Here is a 21934-nt window from a genome sequence, read left to right on the forward strand (position 1 = left end):
CGTGGTGTAACACAGAGACATGACAGGAGTTTTGCTTTCAATAATTTGGGGTACAGTTGCTCCAAAACCCCTGCACTGATCTTTTTGAAACTTGGCAGGATTTGTGGCCTCAGTAAGGGCTACCACCCCGGCAGTTTTCACCATGCTATGTCGTAACGCCTAGACATGACTTGAGTTTTGCTTTCAAGAATTTGGGGTGCTGTTCCCCCCAAGCCCGTGCACCGATCTTCTTGACACTTGGCAGGCTTCACGCTCTCTGCAGAGTCTACCACCCCTGAAAATTTCATCCAAATTAGACAAAAAACAACAAAGTTGTTATAACAACATAATGGGGTATGTTATTGTTACCCCATTATACCCTACCGCCGGATCTCCGAGGCGGCTCTGAAGCTTTTTGTGAGCTCCGAACCGCTTTGGGAAGCTGAATGAGGCAACGCATCGACCCGGATGTGCTGTTTCAGACCCCAAAGTGGCCAAAGCTTCTCCAGATCTGAAGCTCAGTCTGAAGCCTCGCACAGCCCTAGTGCCAAGCAGTGGACCTGGAAGTGGACCAGAAGTACTTCCGGATGCCGGAAGGAGGGATGCCGGAAGTGCTTCTGGTCCACTTCCAGGTCCGCTGTTGAGCGTGCAGGGGACACCTCCCCCCTGCACCGTCTGGTTTGGCAATCAGTCATGGGGGGACCCCGGGTGCCCCCCAGACCCAAGAGGCGCCAGTCTCTGAGCCAGGGGAAGCAGGGGGTCCCCCGCATGTTTCCCGGTGAACCTGGAAGTGCTTCTAATCCACCTCCGGGTCTGCTGCCGAGTGTACTGGGGACCCCCCCACACTCCCATGGGACTTGCCATCCGCTCCACCATCTCAGTATTCACGAGTCACCTTGAGGTATGTAGAAAAAACATTTAAAGCTGCATCTATGTCTGAATCATTGAATCTCTCCAAATCGATTCAGAGGGTTCTGATTCAATTCAGAGAATTTAAAGGGTCTCTTGATTTGATTTGGATTTGGAGATTCAGCTGCCGAATCGGGCCGAATCGCCACCAAACTGAATCAGCAACCAAAGCTTCACACAGTCCTACTTTGAACCCTGCTCCTTCTGGCTGTGCCCCACCCTACCTCTAGGCACAGACAATAGAATTGCAAGGACAAAGGATTGACATCAATTAACTGAAAAACGGGACTTTTTGTAATCTGTTCCTCATTCAGAAATGGACAGTGGACAAAGAGTTTAAAAATGATGGTCCAGTATAAAACAGGACTAACGGCCACCCTAATTAAATTGTAAACTAGCTCTGTTATGAGAGATGACCACATTCCTTCTCAGAGTTTATCCTACTCTACCCCACCTTTGGGAGGCATATATTTCTGAAGAGTTAGCAGCACCTGTTCAGAGGTATAGGGAATAACAGTGTGTCAAGCACTGCCAGTGTCTGACAAATGGAATCATTTTCTTATGTGCTACTGAAGAGGAACTTGTTCATATCCACCAAGCTACAGGGCATTCCAGCTTTCTAATGTAATTACCAATATCCCAAAATATGGGCCAGAGGCTAGTTCACATATAACAACATCTAAGAGAACTCCAGGCCGTGAGCCAGAGCATACCTAAATAATGACTTCCTTTCAGACAGCAGCTGATTGGTGTGACTTAGGATAGGCTTTATCATTTGAAAGTTTCACTTTTCTAGCAGTCTCTATTTTAGGCTGTGGAATGCTGTCTCTAGCAAGACTTAGTTCAGCTTGCAAACCCCAGGTCTGTTATGCAGGCATGGTGGGCCTAGGCCCACCAGGAATCTATAAGCTCTCAGTGCTTAGAGAAATAGAGGGATGCCACTAACTGTAGAACAACTGAGTCCTTGGGACAAATCATGGAAAAAACAGGAACAGGAGTTAAATAACTAGGGCTTCAAGGGTAGGCACCGAGCAAAGAGCACCTTGCTAGCCCCCACTGGTGTGGACACTGCTCAATGAAGCTGTGCCCAGAGATGTGCACAGGTGAGTGAAAGGAAGATAGCCCCACAGCTTCCCATGTGTTGTGTCTGTCCACTCCCCTCCAGCCTCTCCAAGGGAAACCTTGGAAATTTCTCTATTTGAGTGTATTCAAACAAGTACTTGGGAAAGCAGGTTTTGATGATCCTGGGTCATTTGGCTTATTGGGATGTCTCGGCGCAGGTGGGCAGATGGCTGGGTAACTGTCATTTCTTAAACAATGGAACAGCTTCACTTGCTTAAAAGGGAGACTTTTTCATATTGCAGAAGACTTCCAAATATCAGTCACACATAGAGACACATTATTTTGTATGCATTTTTTGGGATTATGTTACTTGGGCAAAATCCATATAATCTCTTCATGTTTGACCAGAAATAGGTGCAGGAGTTACTGGATCTAATTCTCCACTCTTATATGCTGTTTTTGCATCAGTGCTACCTATCTGACTTCAGTAATTCAAGTGGTAGAAAATCAGTGTAAGGGGGAAGAGAATTAGGCTCAGTTGATGAGCCCATATAGTTTGACTGGTCCCAGTTATCTAGGAAGCCACGTTCCATTTCATGTTCCATTTCACCTCAGTAAGAACATCTTGTAGATTTAGGACACTGGGATTTTCATGATAGCAGACTGATGTCATAATCACAGCAGTCTAGACATGAATGTACACCTTTATATACACAAGTAATAGTGCAGTCAATGGAACTGCTTGTGGGACTAGGGATTACTCCCGTAAAAAAGGATTTGAGTGTCCACTACACTATAATATCATGGAGAAGGAGTAAGACAGTGGTTCCCAACCCTTTTTTGCCACGACCTGCTGCTGAGAGTGGAGTGTGGCCGTGGCCCAGGGTTGGGGCAGAGTAGCTCCTGGCACACAGCACAACTTGTCCTTTGTGTGCGGTGCTGCTGGCATTGCCCCCACGACCCTCATTTGGATCGTGATCTGAGGTTGGGAACCTCTCCTGTAAGGGAACTTTTAACAGCAGCAATGATGTTCAAAACGATCCAGTTCATGACATATTATAATGTATATTCAGGAGTTAATTCACAAAAGGAATCTAAGAAATACATATTTTACTTGTGGTCTTTCACTTCACATTTTCTTTTCTGGATTTTTGTTGGACTGAAGATTTTTTTAATTAGCTACAATGTTAGTCCTCTATGTTGTTGAATAAATAGGTCATTTTCCCTTCCCACACATGCTCCAATCTGCCTTTTTTTTAATTGTATAGTTCAGGAACTGGTTGCCCATCAACTTAAAGCTGCCTGCAAAGGGTTAAGTTGTGCCTCCCCCCCGCCCCACCCCCAGACTCCTGCTTAGCCACTGCTTGCTTTCTTGCTCTGGCTGCAACAGCAGCTGAGGGCTCCAGGTTCCTTCTCCGTCCTCAGACTGTCATTTCTTGCTCCTGCCCCAGGGGGTGGGACAGGGCAGTGCCCAGTGTAGGAACAAAGGGTGAGTTTGGGGCTGCGCAGGCACACAGTACAGCATCAGCATGGCCCATACAGTGCAGGAGTGAGGGGCACAGTTGTGCAGTGCAGCAGTTGTGTGTGGAGGGGGACCCTGTCCAGGTGCATGGTTCACCAGTGGGGGCATCTGCGTGGTGCGCAGCTTGGGGGTCTGTGGCTTACCCTGGTGTGACCTGCACAGTATGCGGCCCCCAAGTTGCTTGGATGTTGGACAGCCCTGGTGCAGCTAATTTATAGTTATTAATACATATGAAATGAGTTGGTGTTAAACATCTGAGTTTGAAAGAGGTGAGATGCATCCTTGCTTTTATTAACATTTAGGTAATTGAACTTCTTAAAATAAGAGAATGAGGGAGAGAAAGGAGGACATTTGTCTTGAGTGTCTAGAGATTGTATTGATTGCAAATTATAAAAAATCCCTCTGTTTCTATTAGTTTTCATGTGAGAATATTGCAATGTGAATGACACAGCAGAGTAGTATCATCATCCAATGGAGAGGTTGACCGGAAGAGTATTTAGTAAGCACATACCCTATGTTTGTTCTTGACCTCACATTCTGATTTTGCTGATGCTAACTATTTTTAGAAATATTGTTTCCTCCTGCTGTTCACAGATTCCCTTTTTATGTTTTTCTTTCACAGGTTCCAACTATGGGAGTCCCCGTCCAGCTCATGCCAACATGAATGCCAATGCAGCTGCAGGGCTTGCCCCAGAGCATATCCCTACTCCAGGGGCAGCTCTGTCCTGGCAGGCTGCTATCGATGCTGCCAGACAGGCCAAATTGATGGGTAGTGCTGGCAATGCAACAATATCCACAGCTAGCTCCACACAGAGGAAACGGCAGCAGTATGGGAAACAGAAAAAACAGGGTACTACCACAGCTACACGTCCTCCCCGGGCATTGCTGTGTTTAACACTGAAAAATCCCATCCGGAGGGCATGTATCAGCATCGTTGAATGGAAATATCCTTTTTGATTTAGTTGCATGGAAACAAGCAAGTTGTTTGTGTGCATTAGGCACAGTTTGTAAATGTGCATAAATAAATACATTAAGTTGATGGGCACCAGTGGGAATCTGAAGTACATGAGCAATATCTGATGGCTTCATTGATAGCAACTGTACTCAAAAATTCTAGGCAACTGTGCAGAAGTCTTGACTATACTTGTGTATCAGAAGTCACCTATAGTTTAGCTTGATGAAAACAAAGGGTCAAAATGTCCCCTTACCAAAATATATAACTCATGCTGACACCAGTGGAAGCTGTGCAAATGGGTGGCACCACACGGCAAAAGAGAAGGGGCAGCACAGAAGAACAAAACTTGGTCGGGTAATTGTTGCCCATTACTTGGATCTGGGCTAGGGGTGGTGAGGGAAGAGATGGGAATGTGATTTACCCAATAAAAAATCCAGTGAAAGGTATATATATATACAGAAGGCTGGATCTACTAGTGTGAATAAGGGCCAGGCTCTGTCAGAGATGGTACCTAATTACCATTGTGGCAGAAAAGTTTAATGTAAGGGCTCAGTCCTGATTCTCGTAAAGTCAATGACAGTTTGGACATTGCCTTTGGCCGGCCAAGGCAAAAGGTCCAAAATGCAATACCGATTTATTTTGTATAGTCACATAAACTGGATCACTGATCCTTTTAGGAGCAAAATACTGATTGAAATATAAGGAAGACTTCCAAAACACAAACCTGCAAACTAACCATAAAGGGTAATTACTGTCTAGCCTGGCTCTTCAATAAACCCCCAAAACAGAATACAGGTGTGGAGAGAGTAGCCTTCTGCACTGAACACTGTACAGAATTCAGCAGTAACTAAGGTGATGGAAAATGAATGAGGGGTATAAGATCTGATGTGCTTATTTAGATATTGTTCCCAAGGATGCTTGAAGGGACTTGAAGATGCTTGAAATGGAAAAAATGAAAAAAGAACCAAGCAGTATAAGCCTATTAGATCTTGCTGAAACAAAATCTTTTTTAGATGAAGGAACATGTTAAAAATGGTCCTGTCAATAGCTGTTCATAGATGTCCTTAAGCATCTACCTGCCTATTCCTTCCTGCTAGTTTTTTAATCCTCTTGATTAGTTTTACTACTTGTTATCCTTTCTAACACAACACTAATGCTTTTAGCATAAGACGATGGATGATGACTAAAGGAGACTTAGCTGACTATCAGTTTGCTTGGTGGAACCACAGTAACTACACAGCCCAAGATAGATCATAAAGTGATGTTGATAAATGATTAAAATCAATGTCAGATGAAGTGAGTGATGTGTTGTAAAGCAGGATATAGCACTGATGGGATCTGGAGAGGACCAAGCAATGCAATTAAATCAATTTGACAATGTTGATGGTGGATTTTTGTTTATGTTTAAAATGAGTAAATAGGACAAATAAACTTTTCCATCAAAGTCTGTCTCTGGAAATCTAGTGTTTGTAGCTACTACAAATATTTTGACAACAACTATATCAAAAGGTTGTGATTTAATTTGCTTCCACACCCTGGCTATTTCTAATTGTTTAAACTTTATTGAGAAAGGAAGGATTTGATGTTTTGAATATCAGAAACTCAATCAGAATGGATGTTAAACAAATATCCAGTGTCACTTCTGCAGTGTTGGTGACCTAAGCATTATAGAATTAAGACCTGGAAAGTGACACTAACTATAAGTTAAAACAAAACTAAATTAGGTCATGTAAAAAACTGTGCGATTATGCTAATGCACAGTAAAACAGGCTACTGTGTGTTAAGCATCACTTAAAAACCATACACATTTGTTACTGTGCATTAAGGCAGCTTAATACGCATTTGTTTAGTACCTCTCTGAGAGCCACATATCCATGTGGGGCCCTAAACAACTTCACAAAAGTCAATGGGCATGTCTACACATGGGCCTACATCATTGTATGACGCACTACGGTGATGTAGTGATCACATGAGTGTACATGTACTTTTGGAAGTACTAAAGCATGGCGCAGTAACTGTCTGTACTGTGCTGTGCACACAGTGCATGGTTAGTTTTAGCTGTTAGTTTGCCGTAGTGGCACACTAGAATGGGAGAATGCACTCCTACAGAAAAGTAGCTGCTGGTCCTGTGATTGCTACATCACTGTAGCATGTACGGTGACATAGTGTATCACTACAGCGATGTAGGCCGACATGTATATATGTCCATTGATTTATGTGGATGTTGTTTAAGGCCCCACATGGATATGTGGCTGTGTAGGGGTCCCAGGGAGCTGTGTAGGGGTTCCAAGTACCTCTGAATGCTAATTCCACTGATCTAGTGATCACTTCTTCCATACTATCCCAGGCACATTGGATATGTTCTTATTTATTTTGAATGTGATGCCAATGTAAACAAAAATAAAAATAACATATTCTACCAACTCTTAAAAAAAATCTTTGGCTTGAATCCTTTAGTAAGATGAGCAATCTGAGAACTTTTAAAGTAGGTCATTTTTTCTGCCTTAATCATGAGCACCATGCTCTTTAAACAATTTCTAGTTAAATATGTGTCTAACTTTTCATTAAGGACTAAGACAAGAGAGGCTGTCTGTCTGAAAAATGTATCATAACATACTTGTTACAGATCCTAGTTCTTCTCTGATTATCTCTCTTATATCTCTCTTTGAAATGTGACAGGAGAGACTGAGAAATGTTGAATCTTTGTCAAAAAATTTAAAATATATAGTTCTAACTGACAGTTTGAAAAAGTTGAAAGCAACTATATTGTATGAAGAAGGATAGAAGTCCTGTCAGAATAGGCCTTTCTATTAAAAATAGCACAACTGCACATGAGGGAACATCAGGAAAATTCAATCTAAATAAATAAAAGAAGAAAAAACTTTTAAGAAATCTGTGTTTACTCTGGCACGCGACTGGCCTACACTGCATTTGACATATTAGGAAGAATCTTGGCTGGGAGCTCTGAAAAGCACTTAAAAAGGCATATGTTTCTTTTCAAAATATAAGGGGCCTGGAATGTTTTCTTTAAACAGAATTCTTATAAATCTTTTATTTTTTTCATTTGTGTGTGCATACTTCAGAATAACTTCCTTAACTCCATTCCTCAGACCATTTGAAATAATTATTTTACTGACTATTTTCGCCAATTGTGTGGCCTTAGCTATCTATATCCCCTTTCCAGAAGATGATTCCAATGCCACCAATTCCAATCTGGTAAGTCCTCATGAATATCCAGACCATCTACTTTGCAGGTCTTGTTTAAAACTCACCCAACAGATACTGTTGGAAGCTAAGGAGAATAAGACATGCATATGTGTAAAGAACTGTATGTTTTAGTTGTGAATACTATATTGTTTTTATTCATATTAGCACCTGTTTCATTAGGATTTGCTTTAGCTAAGAATATTCCCCAAAATTGCAAGGCTTCTGCGTGTGATGTTTTGGTTAGCAAATTTCAGAGTTTGCTGCAGAAGTGCTTGGTAAGTTTAAATGCAGGTGTTCCAGGAGATATCTTTTATTCATGGATTATGTGTTGGTTTGTTTCATTAAATGCCATTGTGAAATTGTTATGGTCCTTCTCTCAGGTGATGCACAGCAGCATAGCTTGATGACTAATTTCTAGGAAGTGTATTAATATTTGCATTCTATATTGGTATTATGTTTGTTCAAAGGGTATTTTTTCTCTTGCATGGGAAGCTTTTTTCCCTCTCTCCCCATTTATGCAAATAACAGTATTTTGGGATAGCACTGTCCATGGAAAAAGGAACGTGTTTACTTTTGCCTTAGTGTAAAGTCATAGCAAAGAACTCTGCTCAGTAAAGGAACAACACAAAACAGAAGTCTGGAATACAGTCCATAGAATTACCATAAAATGCTGCCCTCCTTCCCAAAACATTACATACTAAAGATTCCTCATGATTTGATTTGTGGAACAAAATTTTATCCTGTGTCAGAGCATAGACTAGGGACACTGTTCATTTACCCCAGTAAGAATTCATTGGGATATGAGAGCATTTGCAGGGATAGACAAGAGAAATTAAAGACCATTCCTCTTAAATAGATGCAACTGGTTGTATGACTGTCACCATTGTTGAAAAGCTTTATGTTGTTTTCTGAGATGTAGTCATTTTGAAGAAATATTCTTATAAAGTTGTCTATAACAAGCCACAGTGAAATAAAGACTTTGACTTTGCTGAAACATAAATCCTGAGTTAACCTTTTACTTTGAAACTTTAGGGAAAAAAATTTCTTATTACATTTTCAATCATTTTCCACTTTTACAATTAACTTCAAACTGGTATTGGGTTTGTGACAGGAATGTTTGTGACTTGGTATCATGACTTATTGCCACTTTTCCTGCTGTCTGATTGCACTGTTTGAAAGCATCAGATATTGGCTGCTGCTACTGATGGTATGTGTATATGCAGATAATTCACTTTAACATTTAAAGAAATGGACCTGGAAATGGGAATCTTTCATAACTTGACATCTAGGATATAGTACACTGACTCATTGTCTGCTATCAATTTTGATTTGTAACATGGAAAGATAAAAATTAAGCAGATTTGAAGTTTGGAGGATTTAAATTTGTCTTGAGTTTAATTAAGCATAGGTAGTCTTATTTCAACAGCATGAAACTACTGGATAATGGCTTCTGAGTAGCATTTTGGATAAACTTTAGTAATGGAATCAGACGGACTGAACTAGTTTGTCTGGGAAAATATTAACAATATTAATCTGAGCAGCTGTATTGAAGCTGTCTGTAAGAGATCTGTTTTGCACATATAGTAGCTCGGTTTAATATTTTACCTCATCACATAACCACCCAATCACAACAGCTTACAATTAAATGTAGTAATGTAATAGAAAATACAAGAACTCCAAGAGCTAGATTTGTAAAAGTTTGCATGTGAGAGTAGGGAGAGAATTCACTTACATGGGTAGCTGTTCTGGGGAAGTAGGGGAGGGGAGAAAACTAACCGGGGAAACTGATCTCTTGTTATCAGTGGAACAGGAATATAATATGGCAGTACAAGAGTACATAATAGGCATGGTGTGCAGTGGCAGTAGAATGGGCTTTCATTCATCTGTGGTACTATTTTACCTCTACATTTTGTGTTAGGTTCTGGAGGTCTGACTGAACAGCAGCCTCTTGTCCTACTCTTTGTAAAAGAGGCTTTCTATTAAGACAGGGCATAGCTTGATGGGTTCATGCTAACAGAAGCCTTCCCTGTGCTGAATTAAGCTTTCAGGTTACATTTGAGTTAGTTCAGCAGTTCTGCCTGTTAACTCCTTGAGCTCTCCTACAAGATAATAGGCATGGGTTTTATATTCATGCATAGGCATTAAAATAATATTTTGTATAATTCATACAAATATATCTGGGAGCCTCATGTAATTTGGCATACGCTTAAAGAGTTAAATATTTAAGCTGAGGACGAGTATTAGGTAAAGGTGAAAAAATGTATTAGAGATTTAGAATGAGATGAAGGATGAAGGGACACAGAGTGGATGAAGTAGAAGATGAAGGGGCACAGAATTAGAAAGTAACTGTTCCACATGGCAGAAAAAGCAGAACAGAGGAATCTTGCAATTAAATAGCCAAATTGCATGTGGAAGTTCAGACAGGTGGCCAACTACTTTGCGATCACTTAATTTTATTCTCTAGTCTAGAATCCCACAGGATTCTTTCAGCAGCAGAATGGCTATGCCTACTTCAGTGTATATAGTTTAGTATTGTATACTGTTATGTTTGTCCAGAGCATTCATAAATAAATGTCTCCAGCCATGACTGTGGGAAAGAGTGCTGCCAGATGGCTGGCACAGAATATATAATAAATATAAAGTAAATATATAATAAATATAAAGTAAAACAATACATGCATTAGCACTGGCAGATTCAACAGAAGTAACTAGATTCACACATGCCGATTCAACAAATACACATCTCTCACATATACCAATGTGCATATCTTTTTTGTATCCCTTTCAATAAAAAGTCAGTTGGTCTTGTGTTCCCCTGCTTTTCCAGGGGAAATTTTCACTTGTGTAACAAGTCTGGCTTCACATTCACTTTGCAATTTAATTTTCGGGGAAAAAAGTTACTATAGCTAGGGGTTTACCAAACTTGAGGAGGCAGCCAGCCAATTTCACAGGCAGATCCAGAGGTTGATCACCATTTTTTCAGACTGAGTGCGGTGTGGCCCTTCCACACCTCTGATTGGCCTAGGGGCACCAGCAGTCCTGCCTCTCCCCACAGATTGCCACATGGATGGAAACTACAGCTTAATTATCCTGGTTAAGCCTGGGGAAACCGTTAATCCATGTGTTATTAAGTGTGGATTAATGGCTTCCTCAGGCTTAATCAGGGTAATTAAACTGCAGTTTCTGGCCATCTCCAGTTGCAGGCTCTGCAATGTTGGTAGTCTTGGTTCAAAAAACCCCAAAGCAAAATTAAAACTTACCAGCAAGCAGAGAAAAGGGTGGGAAGCCTTGCAGTCTTGGAGAACAGGGGGAAGGCAGAAGGGGAAGAGGGGACAGGAAAGGTGGTGGGGAGGGCTGCTTGCAGCAGGAAGCTCAGAGGCAGCATCCATGCCTCCTGCTGTGAACAGTCCCACCCCCCTCCACCTTCTCCTTCTGTCCTCCCTACCCGCCGCTGCCTCCTCCCCACCCTTACACCTTTCCTCCATGCTCCAAGACTGCAGAGCTTCCTCGCCTTTTCTCTGTTTGCTGGAAAGGTTTTTTTGGGGGGGTTGGTTTTTTTGGGCAGCAAGCCTGCCAAAATTACAGAATTCCCCCCCACCCCTTTTTTTGCAGGTTCCATGAAAATGGCACAATGACAATTTCAGGAAGTCCCTAACTACAGCAAGTCCTACATTACTGATTTCCAGAGACATGGAGAAGCTTATTCAAGAAATGCATTACCTAGTACAAAGATTGGCAACCTACAAGCTATGGGGCAGATCTAGTCTGCAGAACCTTTGAATCTAACTGCAGAGCCATGGCTTTGGTAGCATTTGTCAGCAAGGGGCTCTGTTTGCCCCATGCTGCATCACAGCCAGGCACCAAGGACTTTGATGGAGGGGAGCGCTACCTGTGTGGCACTGTAGCCTTATGTCAAAGAGACATCTCCTTGTCAGCAGTCAAGACATCTGGGTTCTAGTGCCCACTCACTTTGGACCTGAGTAAGGTCATTTCTGGCCTCCTGATGAAAAACATTAACAAGTTCTGACCTTGTATGTGATGTGTAGTCACTCTTTTTTTTGTAAAGCTCAAAAGAGAAAATCAGCCATTTCCCAGTAAACTGACACTTTTTCTCAGGTTCTCAATGCATCTTTTCTAATATTTCATTGTCAGTTTCCAAGCATGTTTTCATCTTGGAATGGTAGTTCAAAGTGTAGTTTCTTCTGTGTAAAGGAGAGAAAAAGGGTGCATGAGAGTAAGTGTGCATGTGTGTGGCCCTCAGAAATGCTTTAATTAGAGTTGGGGATCTGAGAGTTTCCTTCAGCAGCAGCCCGCTATAAAAAGCATTCTACTCTTCTAAAAATGAAGGTCAAATAGGAAACCACTTCACCTTTTTGATCTTGTTCAGTGGAAAGCAGCTAAAGAAACTGTTACAGACAGAAAAGAACTGGTCATCACTGCCCTTGTCCTTCAAGTAAGTAAGAGTATTCGGGCTGGAGTGCTGTGGGCACTAAGGTGCAGGTTGACAGCCTAGAGATTGCAAGCTCGAGGTCATAGCAGAAGCGCCTCTGGTGCAGCCTGTCAGATTTCAGTGAAGCTGAAAATTCTGCTAAATACCTTGTCACAGGGACACAGAAAAAGGAAAGGATCTTGGAACAGCAGGGTGAATTCAGTCAATTGTTTTTAGATGCTAATCAAGTAGAGGATGATAATAAGAGAGAAAGTAGTTGTGGGCTGCACAGAGATTCTTTTCTTCCACTGATGCTTTTTATGTGAAGCTCAACAAAATGGTGGCTGATATTGTTTCACTGAATAGTTATAATCAGAGTGAATTCCATGTTTGAACATAGGACATTAGAGTCCAAAAGCCAATAGTAAAAAAGGACATACTTATAACTATTTACTCTTAATAGGAGTCTTGCTCCAAAATACACATACCTCACTTCACACATATAATATCCACTGATAGACATTCACCTCCCCTATTTTATTGCTTTTTCCATTAGCTATGTTAACTAGCTATAATGCTTTATGATATCATTTCATATGCATTTGCCGGGAGTGGCCACTTGTTGTCATTTGTCAGTGATGCACGTTATATTCATGGGTGGAGACAAGATGATGACAATGTAGACAGAGTCCAGCCTAGCTAATTGCTGCTGTTAGCTGGATCACTCTGAACTGCCTGGAATGTTAGAGATTGCTGTAGCCAAGCACTGATCCAAGAAAAGAGCCATTATGTAGCTGCCCTCTTTCAATCCAGGAGCTAGGAAAGAGAACAGTATGTGTGAGGGGTTACTGACATTTCTCCTAGCCTTGCAGCAGGAGTACAGACCGTGGGCACTGACAGAAGTGACATTTGTCATGCAGTTGACCTCTTGAAGGTGCTCTACAGCTGTGGCCTGACAGAAGTGTATGGCTGCAGAGTGCTCTAAAAGTGACTGACTGCGAAACAAAGAAACCCTGTTGTAATGAGGGTTCAGATGAAGGTGCACCAAAGCAGAGTGCCTTCATTAACTTCTGTCTGATTGGGGCTGGGCTGATGCAATCCAGCTCCACCCTCAGTGCTGTCTGCAAGATAGGAGCAGGGAGAAGGAGGGGAGGGAGCGCCGAGCTGGGGTTTGCCTAGCCTGCAGTGGAGGCAGGAAGGCAGGTGGATTGGAGCCCCCCTGAGGCTCTGGGAGGGGAGGGGAGTGGGGGTAGGGGAGAGAGGCTGCAAGCACACAGCTCCTCCTGAATCAGCGCCAAAGTCAAGCTCCCTTCCACCCCCCCCAACAGTGAACATCTGTTTGGTTGGGCGGGGGCGGTCACTGTAACTTACGGTGCTTTCTGTGAAGTGCCATGGGTTACAATGGGGAGCTGCATGTCTGTCAGTGTCCTAAGTTTCAGGCTGCAACCCTACCTAAACCATCTAGGAGCTCTCTATTTCCCCTTACTTCAGACTCAAGGCAGGTGTTGGGTTGAGAAACCAAGTCCCCAGTATTGGAAAATTTATGTTGAGGCCAAAAAAGGAGTGGAGAAAGAGAATTTACTGAGCAGAGAACTGAAAAAGTGAAAGGAGGAGCAGATAAAAGAATTAAAAGTGAGGGACACAGTGCTGATGAATTGGCTGAATGATCACAAAATTGATTAATTATCCAAAGCTATAGTGGATGAACTGGGGAGGAAAGCACTGAAAGGAGCTGCCTGGTAGTGACTGGATAAAAACTGATGATCAGGGGTATAGAAAATAGGTTACCAAAACTGGTCATATGGCTGTTTGAAATTGAGGTAAATGGGAATAGATGTAGGTGGATAGTAGCTTTTGGGGGCCAGGAGATTTGGAGGAACCAGAATACTGCTGAAGTCAATTTGAACCTGCCAGCAAAACACAGCATTAATTTAATATTTTTCCTTCAGCAGTGGCTAATGCTGTCCCTGTTGTTTTGGAGTAAGGCCAATCTTGTCATTAAAATACATGCTTCTAATATTCCAGAGTACTAGAGGATATATTTGAGAGAGAGACATAAAGGCACTCTAAAGGATACTGAGGGGTGTAGATGAATAAATAGGATATCTTCTCAGGATATTTTATAGTATTATTTCCTTGGTTTGTGGACTGCTGAAACTCTGCAAGCTGAGTTAACAGACTCCCTTTGGACTACTGTGAAGTTTGGTATTTTTCCCCAACTTTTTTCCCCTATTAAATTTTTTCAGTACTCATAGCAATGTATTTTACCAATTCTTGAACAGGTTCTGACCTTTATTTTCATCTCTATTATTTTCTATACCAATGCATGTGTTCTATTTTTTGGAAAAAAATACATTATAAAAAGGAAACTATTTAATTTGTGGTTTCACAGATTTTGTGTAAACCATGAAATCCAGGATTGTCCATGACATCTGCGAAATCAATAACAACAAAACTTAATAAGAATAAAATGCTGGCTCCCCAGTAGGAGCCAGCAGTTCTGTCTGCTGGGAGGGGAAGGTGCTGGCTGGCAGGGCAGCACGAAGGGCAGCAGTCAAGATGGCAGCTGTCCCACTGTCCCTCCTCCCCCACTGAGGGAGGCCTCTCCACCAGTCAGTGCCAAGGAGCAGAGTAGCACAAAGTGCAGCCAGCAGTCAAGATGGCAGCCACTCCCTCCTCCCCCCGGTTTCTCTCCACCAATCAGCGCCAGGGGCAGGGCTGCCACAGAATGCCCATGAAATCAGTTTGGCGTGCTGCAAGCGGGCCATGAAAAACCCTTTGTCTCACTGCGATTTAAATTGGTCACTAATTATAAGGAGTTACTCCAAAACAGCAGACTTCTGTTTTTCTAAGTTTGAGGTCTTCAGTTACTGTCATGGAAGATTTTTGCCACTGGCCTCAATGAGAGCAATACCAGGTCTCTCAAATCCTGTATCAATACAAATCTGATTGCAGATTCTACAATATTCTTATTTTTTCCTCACTTTGCTTCCACTAGAAAACTATTACACACACAAATGAAACAGAATTATAGTTAGTTCAAAACCACACTGGAACTGATGAATTCCACTGAAGTTTTGCTTTAATTTACAGATGAAGAAACCTTATAACCCTGCATGACCTTGCACAAAGAACAATATAATATTGTGCATTCTTTCAATGTAATCAGGAAAACTGGAGCTAGTTTCAGGGGAATTAAAGTTAGCCTGCATAAGAGGCTGTAATTGATATGGAGTCTTTCTGCTTGTTATCCCTACAATTAGGCATTAGAATAGAGATAATGTACACTTAGAGTAAAACTAGGGGCTGCCTAAGATAGGAAGCTGAGAGGAAAATGCATCTGTTGTTTTATTGGCAATTGTGAAATGGCATGAGCCTGGTCAGTGTCACAGCATGGTGATAACATAATGAGGTTAAGGCCAAGGTTTACAACACATTCCATGGAATACATTACACTCAATTGTTTATGCTTTTGGATAAATAGTGGCAGAAAATTCCTAGGGTTGTTTTGATAGCTCATCTTTCCATCCCTTTTCCTTATTACAGCAAGGAAACCTTGTAATACTGTGGTTAAATGATAAATTCTTCTGTATGCATGCCTGTCTGTAGCTGGGTGTTAACTTCAGGCTAATTTGTAAAAACTGAAATATGCCTCTTAGAGCAAGACAGGATTTGTTCATGCCTTTCAGGCTAAGTACAGACAGTCAAAAAACCTGAGATTGAATTGATTCAATTTTAACAGGATAGTTTAAACTGAGTATATTCAACCAGTAAGCAAGTGAACAGACATTCACTTTTGGTTCCAGAAATACAGCAATATACCTACAGTGACCCAGGCTAGAAGCTTGGGGGCAGTAGACAGCTTGAGCCAAGGTTAGCCCACCCACCCTGTGAGAGTGTGTGTGTGTGTGTGTGGAGGGAGGGGGGGCGGGTTTGTGGAGGAGGTGCAAAGCATCCTGGGATACTGGGGAACTGAGATATCATATATCTAGAGGGGATCTGCGACAGAAGTTAAATAAACCAATTTAATCTAAATCTGTTAAGTGTGATACTACATCCATCCAGGTTTATCTTAAACTTATTTCAGCCATTTTGTAAGTGGTTTATGTACACTGAACTTCTGTTGTGTTACAGATTTGAACCAGTTTTTGATCACATATACTAGTTTATGTGTAATTTCTAGCCTCAGTGACTACCAGCCTGTATGAGTTTACTTGGCAGTGTGAAGCGGCTTACACCTAAGAGACAATACAAGTGTGTCCCAGTTTACTTTGCTTGTGATTACTGTATATCAGATTGAATAGATGATGTCTATTCAGAAAGGGAGAAAGTGTGCTGAGACATTCTGCAGTAGACAGACACACTATTTGCGCAACACTGTGTTTAGATATATTATAAATCTTGGTACAGGAAAAGGAGGAAATTATGGTCTTACAATGGAGATGACTCAATTTATATGGCACTCAGGTATTAGAGAAGATCATAAGGAAAAGAAGAAATTTGTATTCAGTCTATAGTATGCAATTAATAAGGTAGTAGCCGCTAATAGAATGATGTGGATAAAAATATTGAACAGATGTCTCATTCTCTGTGCACTGAATGAGGCAAAGTCCCTGTGGGAAAATAGTATGAGACATGTAATTAAGGACTGTATCTTAATGGATATGCACATTGGAACCAAATTAAGGATGCACAGGCAACCTTGATTTTGGTATTTCATAACTTTTGAGTGCTTAACTTTGCAACCTTAATAAAAAGTTAAATTAATAAATAATAAAATAATAGGGTTGGAACCTTGTATCTGCTGTACAGACCTCTGCAATTCGAGCAGAGGTTGAATAACATGTAACCCTTTATTTGAGCTGTCTGAATAACAGACAAGGGTTACAAGTTGCCATCATCTCTGTGGACCAAGTATGGAAGGGGATGGAGTATTTTTTCAGTGGGATTTACAGATATTTGCTGATAGCAGAGTGGGGAGACTCTAGAAAGGAGTGCGCACAGATTCTTTTGCCTTATTACCCCTGGTTTGACTCCTGAACTTTCCCCTCTAAGCTGTCATTGTCCCAGTCCTGCTGCTTGTCTCAGTTTTATTCTCCTCATCTAGCCTGGGTCAGTATCCACTCCTCAGGCCTCTCATCCCAATCCCAGTCTCTACACAGCAAGTGATAATGCCCCCCTCAAAAGTTCCCCTTTACATATGCTCTGGGGGTAGGGGTGGGAGTAGCACTTTAATTAAGAGTGACTCTGAGAGCTGCTCTATTTAAAGCACCTCAGTGTCTTGCGTATCATTGTCCTTGTGCTTAAAAATGGTGGTGGGGGTGCTTGAACTAAAACTCATTTGATAAGCTTTAGTTCAAGCACCCTTGCCACCATTTTTAAGCATGGGGATGTTGACACGCAAGACACAGGAGGCTGCTGGAGTGTGGTAATTATTATGCTCCAGCAGCCTCAATTAATTGAGTTTGCCCTGATGTACTGTAATTACAGCATGTCAGTGCAGCCTACCTGCTCGTGTACAGGCATCCTTAGTCTTAGTCTTTTAAGCCTCCCCATATTTAATCCCAATTTCCTTGTCTGCTAATCCTCAGCCACCCCCAGGTTTTCTCATCTGATCAGTCCTCACCCACTTCTGCCTTGCACTTTATTCTACTATGTTTGTCTAGCCAGATGTCCATTCTAACATGCAATATATCTTTGGTAGTGTAAGAGTGATGATGCAGCCATGATGGTCCAGAAATTATGCAAGAGGCAAGGATTTCTTAGGATGTTATCTTTTATTGTACCAAGTGTATGGTTGGGATAGAATTAGACAAAGTTTCAAATGCAAGATATTCTTCTTTAGGTCTGACCAGAAGAAGCTGTGTTTGGTAAAAACTTGTCTAACTATCCCAATCATACAGTTGATTCAATAAAAGATACCGCCTTAAAGAATCCTTGCCTCTTGCAGTGTATCTTTGTTAGATGTCTCCCTACTGCCTCTGTTCCTTAGCCACTGTTCCTAGCTTTAGTGTCTTCCCCCTCACCCCTTCATCTGATCTCAGTGAGTCCCCTTATTTCTCTCAGAAGTTTCCAGTCCTAGTCAGCCAGTCCCAGTCTTCTTCATGGATAGTTCCATCATGTACTCTCTCAGCTCCAAGTCGCTTTGCTCAACCAATTCCTTCAACTTTATTCACAGTTTCTCTTCCCCCTTCTCAGGTCCCAGAATTAGACTCATTTTCCTAAGCTGCTTTCACTCCTCTGATATGACTTTTTTTTGCATTTAAATCAGATGGCTTCTTTACCATACTAGCTGGGTGCCAGCATGAAAGCCAATGATATAAAAGAGCAAGGCTTTCTGCTGGTAGCTTCAGTGCCTGGCTGCACATTGGGTAAGAGTATCTCAGAGAACCCATTATCAGAAAACTTCTGAGCTCCATTAGCTCTTGGCTGGTGTATGCTTAGTTGTGCAGAGGGGGGATGATCTATGTGCAGTTTAATTGTTTTAAGAACCAAAAATATAATATCAATAATATAATGAAAAACTATATAATAGAGTTAGAGAATTAATTCAGTTACCGCATTGTCTATGATCAATTATTTATGTAGCATTATACAGTATGCAATGTAACAGAGTAATAGAGGGAGAGGGGAATTTAGAAGTATAGGCTAAGGGAAAATTAGGTTTTAGTTAGGGATTGGAGGCAACAAAAGTAAACATGAAGACAGAGAAAGATTGTTGAGAGAGCTATCCCAGATAGAAGTAGCTGCAGCAGAGACTGGTAGTAAAAGTGTCATCATCAGCAGTCCCTCATGGTCCAGGATGATCATTCTCACAAGTCAAGTAAAGGGTTTTGAATGAGTCCATTGAGGGCTAAGAAGGCTGATGCTAGAGCCACAGACTCTCTGGCAGATGCCACAGGTGGTGGTTGAAGGGGAGGTCAGACTACAGATTTCTTGTGCTTGTTTCCTTTCCTTCTGTTTCTGTTGTTTTTCTACCTCCAGGGTGAAAAGGTTTTCCTCAAAGTAAGATGTACCTTCTCTTGCAAAGTGTCACCATGTAGCTCTGTCCTGGACAAGTTTTTCCCAATTTGTGATGTCAGTGCCACACTTCTTGATGTTCACCTTGAATATGTCCTTAGAGCATTTCCTGTGGCCCCCGCATGTCCTTTGTCCTTGGCTGAGTTGGGAGGATAGCAGTTGCTTTGGTAAATATATATCAGGCATGTGCACACAATGCCCTGTCCACCACACCAATGTTGAATGATCTGTGCTTTCATTCTGTGGTGTTAGTGTCAGTGAGGATAGTGGCATTTGTACAACAATCCTCCCACTTTATGCCAAGGATCTTCTGGAGGTAGCACTGGTGAAGGTGTTCCAGGCTTTTCAGGTGATCCCTGTAGGTCACCCACGCTTCATAGCCAAAGAGAAGAGTTGAGGTTAACACAGCCTTATATAACAGGAGCTTTGTTTGAGTCCTGATGTCATGATCGTTGAATGCATGATGATTCAGTTTTCCAAAGGCAGATCTGGCACATTGGATCCTATACTGGATCTCCTCATTGATATTGGCCTTCTTTGAGAGATGGCTGCTGGGGTATACAAAGTGTTCTCTGGCTCCTGTCTGTCAGTGTGGATCTTTGAATGAGGATTTTGAATTGACTTTTCTGTCAATGAGGATCTACTCTCCTCTACTAGCACATTTAGAAAAAATGTGCTAGTAGGGGAGAGTAGAAGAGAAGCTGAGAGAGAAAACCTCTGTATAACGAACTGGAAAAAAAAATCCACAGGTGTTCCTAAAAAAACAGGAGAAATTTTCACCTGAATTATGGACTCCATATGGAGTTTAGGGAGGCATCTGAAGATGGGAGTGATGTGGATATGGTATAGGGATGGGGATGTTTAAATTATGTTTAAATTTTGACCTATGTAGCAAGTCCTTGTCCCAGGGATGGTCACAATGCTCCCTGGTGGCCACTCAGCCCTTGCCAACCTACATTTCCTTGGGGCCTCTCCTACTCACACACCACACGCTGCTGTTATTAGTTTCTGATAAAAGGGAGGCTGGCCCAGGGCTTTTCAAGCCTGGTCTTATTCTTAGGACCACAGGTACTCATGGACATTGCTTTAAGGGCTAGTTTCATGGATGCCATCCTTCCCAATATGCACTCCCATTCCTTGTAGGTGATCTGCTAACACCTGTCTTAATGGGCTACAGGCTCCCAGCCCCAATCCTCATGCCTTCTGGGTTCCAGACCTCTGGGCTCTCTGGTTCTCCTGACACACTGCCCTCTATCTGGGCTCGGGCCCTTTGGCCTCATACACTGACTTCTGGCAGGCCCTAGGCACTGGAGCTTCCCTCAATACACCATAGTCCCAACTGGACACTGGACCCTCCTGGTTCCCACCAGACCTTCTCTTGATACAACCTAGTGCCCCTTGGGCACCGGACTCTCCTGGTCCCCTCCAGGCACCAGACCTTCTCCCAAGTACCTATTCCTTCCTGGGCTCAAGCTCGGTTTCTCTGTGGGCCTCAGGTCTATCTTTTCAAAGGCCTGCTCCAGCATTCACACATGGCTCCAGTTCTCTCCCTCTGGGCCCCAGGTCCTCTATTCTTCTGGCATATCTTTCTCTCTCTCTTGCTGGGCCAGTTGGGACTTCCATACCTCCCCTTCAGTCCCTTCCACAACCACCAGGTCATTCATGAGCAAGCCTGTTGGGCCACTGCTTCTACCCCCAGGCCTATCTGTTCCAAGGCCTGCCTTGCCTCTTTCAGGCACTGTGTCCCTGGCTCCTGTTCCCAGGCCTACCTCTTCCAAGGCCTACTTCATTTATCTTGGGCACTGATCTACTCTGGGCTCCAAGCACCCTGGCCCCTCTGCTGCCCTTCTCCAGGCTATGGGCTCACCCACTCCTGTTCCCAGGTCTATCTGTTCCAAGGTCTGGCCTGTTCCTGGGCTCAGTGCTGCTTACTTCAGATCAGTGATTATGTCACAAGCCCTGCTGCCAGGAGCTCCTCTCTGTGGCACTCAGAGACTGCCTGACCAGCACATGCCCTGGGCTCATATAGCTCAAGGCCTGTCCCTTTCTAGTCTGCCACACCTGCAGGCTGCTCCTCAAGCAGCCCCTCTGTCAAACTGACAGGCACCCCAAGTGCCCTGTCACAAAATATCTGTCTTGATTGTTCATGCTAGGTCTGTACATTAGCTCAGAAGCCCCAAACATACTGACTAGCATTTTTTCTGTAGTTTTAAACTGTCTAAATTACTGAATGATCATCTAATCATACTTATTTCCTTTTTTTAGATAGCAGTAGATATTATTTCTGAAACCCGAAGATCATTCAGGTTGCCAGAGTGGGAGCACTCTTGTGTTCCTGGAGGACAGTGCATGTGAAGGTGAATGGGGATCAACTGAAAGATTTGTAGGACTGTTCTCTTTTGTGTACTTTAGTCCTTTCCTCTGTAAAACAAACATAAATTTTTAACTAGTAGAAATATTCAAAATGAAGTAAAGAAAAACAGCACTCACGTTTTACACAAACCATTTTAGTGCTGTTTATTCTTCTTCAGCCTTTGGGATCTAGTCTCCCCGTAATGAGTGTATAAATAGCTCATTAATTATATCAGGAGTTCTGTATCTGTATCTAGATAAGTAAGAACTTTTATGTAAGGGATTCCTTTAAATCTCTTTCTTGTGTCAAATTCTGCAGTCCTTAATCAGGTCAAACTCTTACTGACTTCAGTCAAGGTTTTGCTTGATAAAGGAATCCATAACTTGGCCCACTGCCATTATTTTATTGTGCACATGTGACAAAGCTACTGGAACTTCAGTCCTTTGTGGCATGTACAAGAAACTGGGCTTTAAAAGCAACATATACCCACCCCCATCC

The 21934-nt window shown here is 42.3% G+C and overlaps 1 protein-coding gene across 4 annotated transcripts in view; it reads left to right on the top strand.

Moving 5' to 3' along the window:
• CACNA1C (calcium voltage-gated channel subunit alpha1 C) overlaps window positions 1-21934 on the top strand; it is a 790825-nt gene that overhangs the window by 46609 nt on the left and 722282 nt on the right. For all 4 annotated transcript variants that reach the window (XM_019515544.1, XM_019515545.1, XM_019515546.1 and 1 more), the window contains exons 2-3: window positions 4095-4416; window positions 7538-7643. In XM_019515544.1, the coding sequence (XP_019371089.1) occupies window positions 4095-4416; window positions 7538-7643 (428 nt within the window). The remainder of the gene's footprint in view (window positions 1-4094; window positions 4417-7537; window positions 7644-21934) is intronic.

The sequence above is a fragment of the Gavialis gangeticus genome, unplaced genomic scaffold (genome assembly GCF_001723915.1).
Source record: "Gavialis gangeticus isolate Ggan-Ray unplaced genomic scaffold, GavGan_comp1, whole genome shotgun sequence".
Classification (NCBI taxonomy): Eukaryota; Metazoa; Chordata; order Crocodylia; family Gavialidae; genus Gavialis; species Gavialis gangeticus.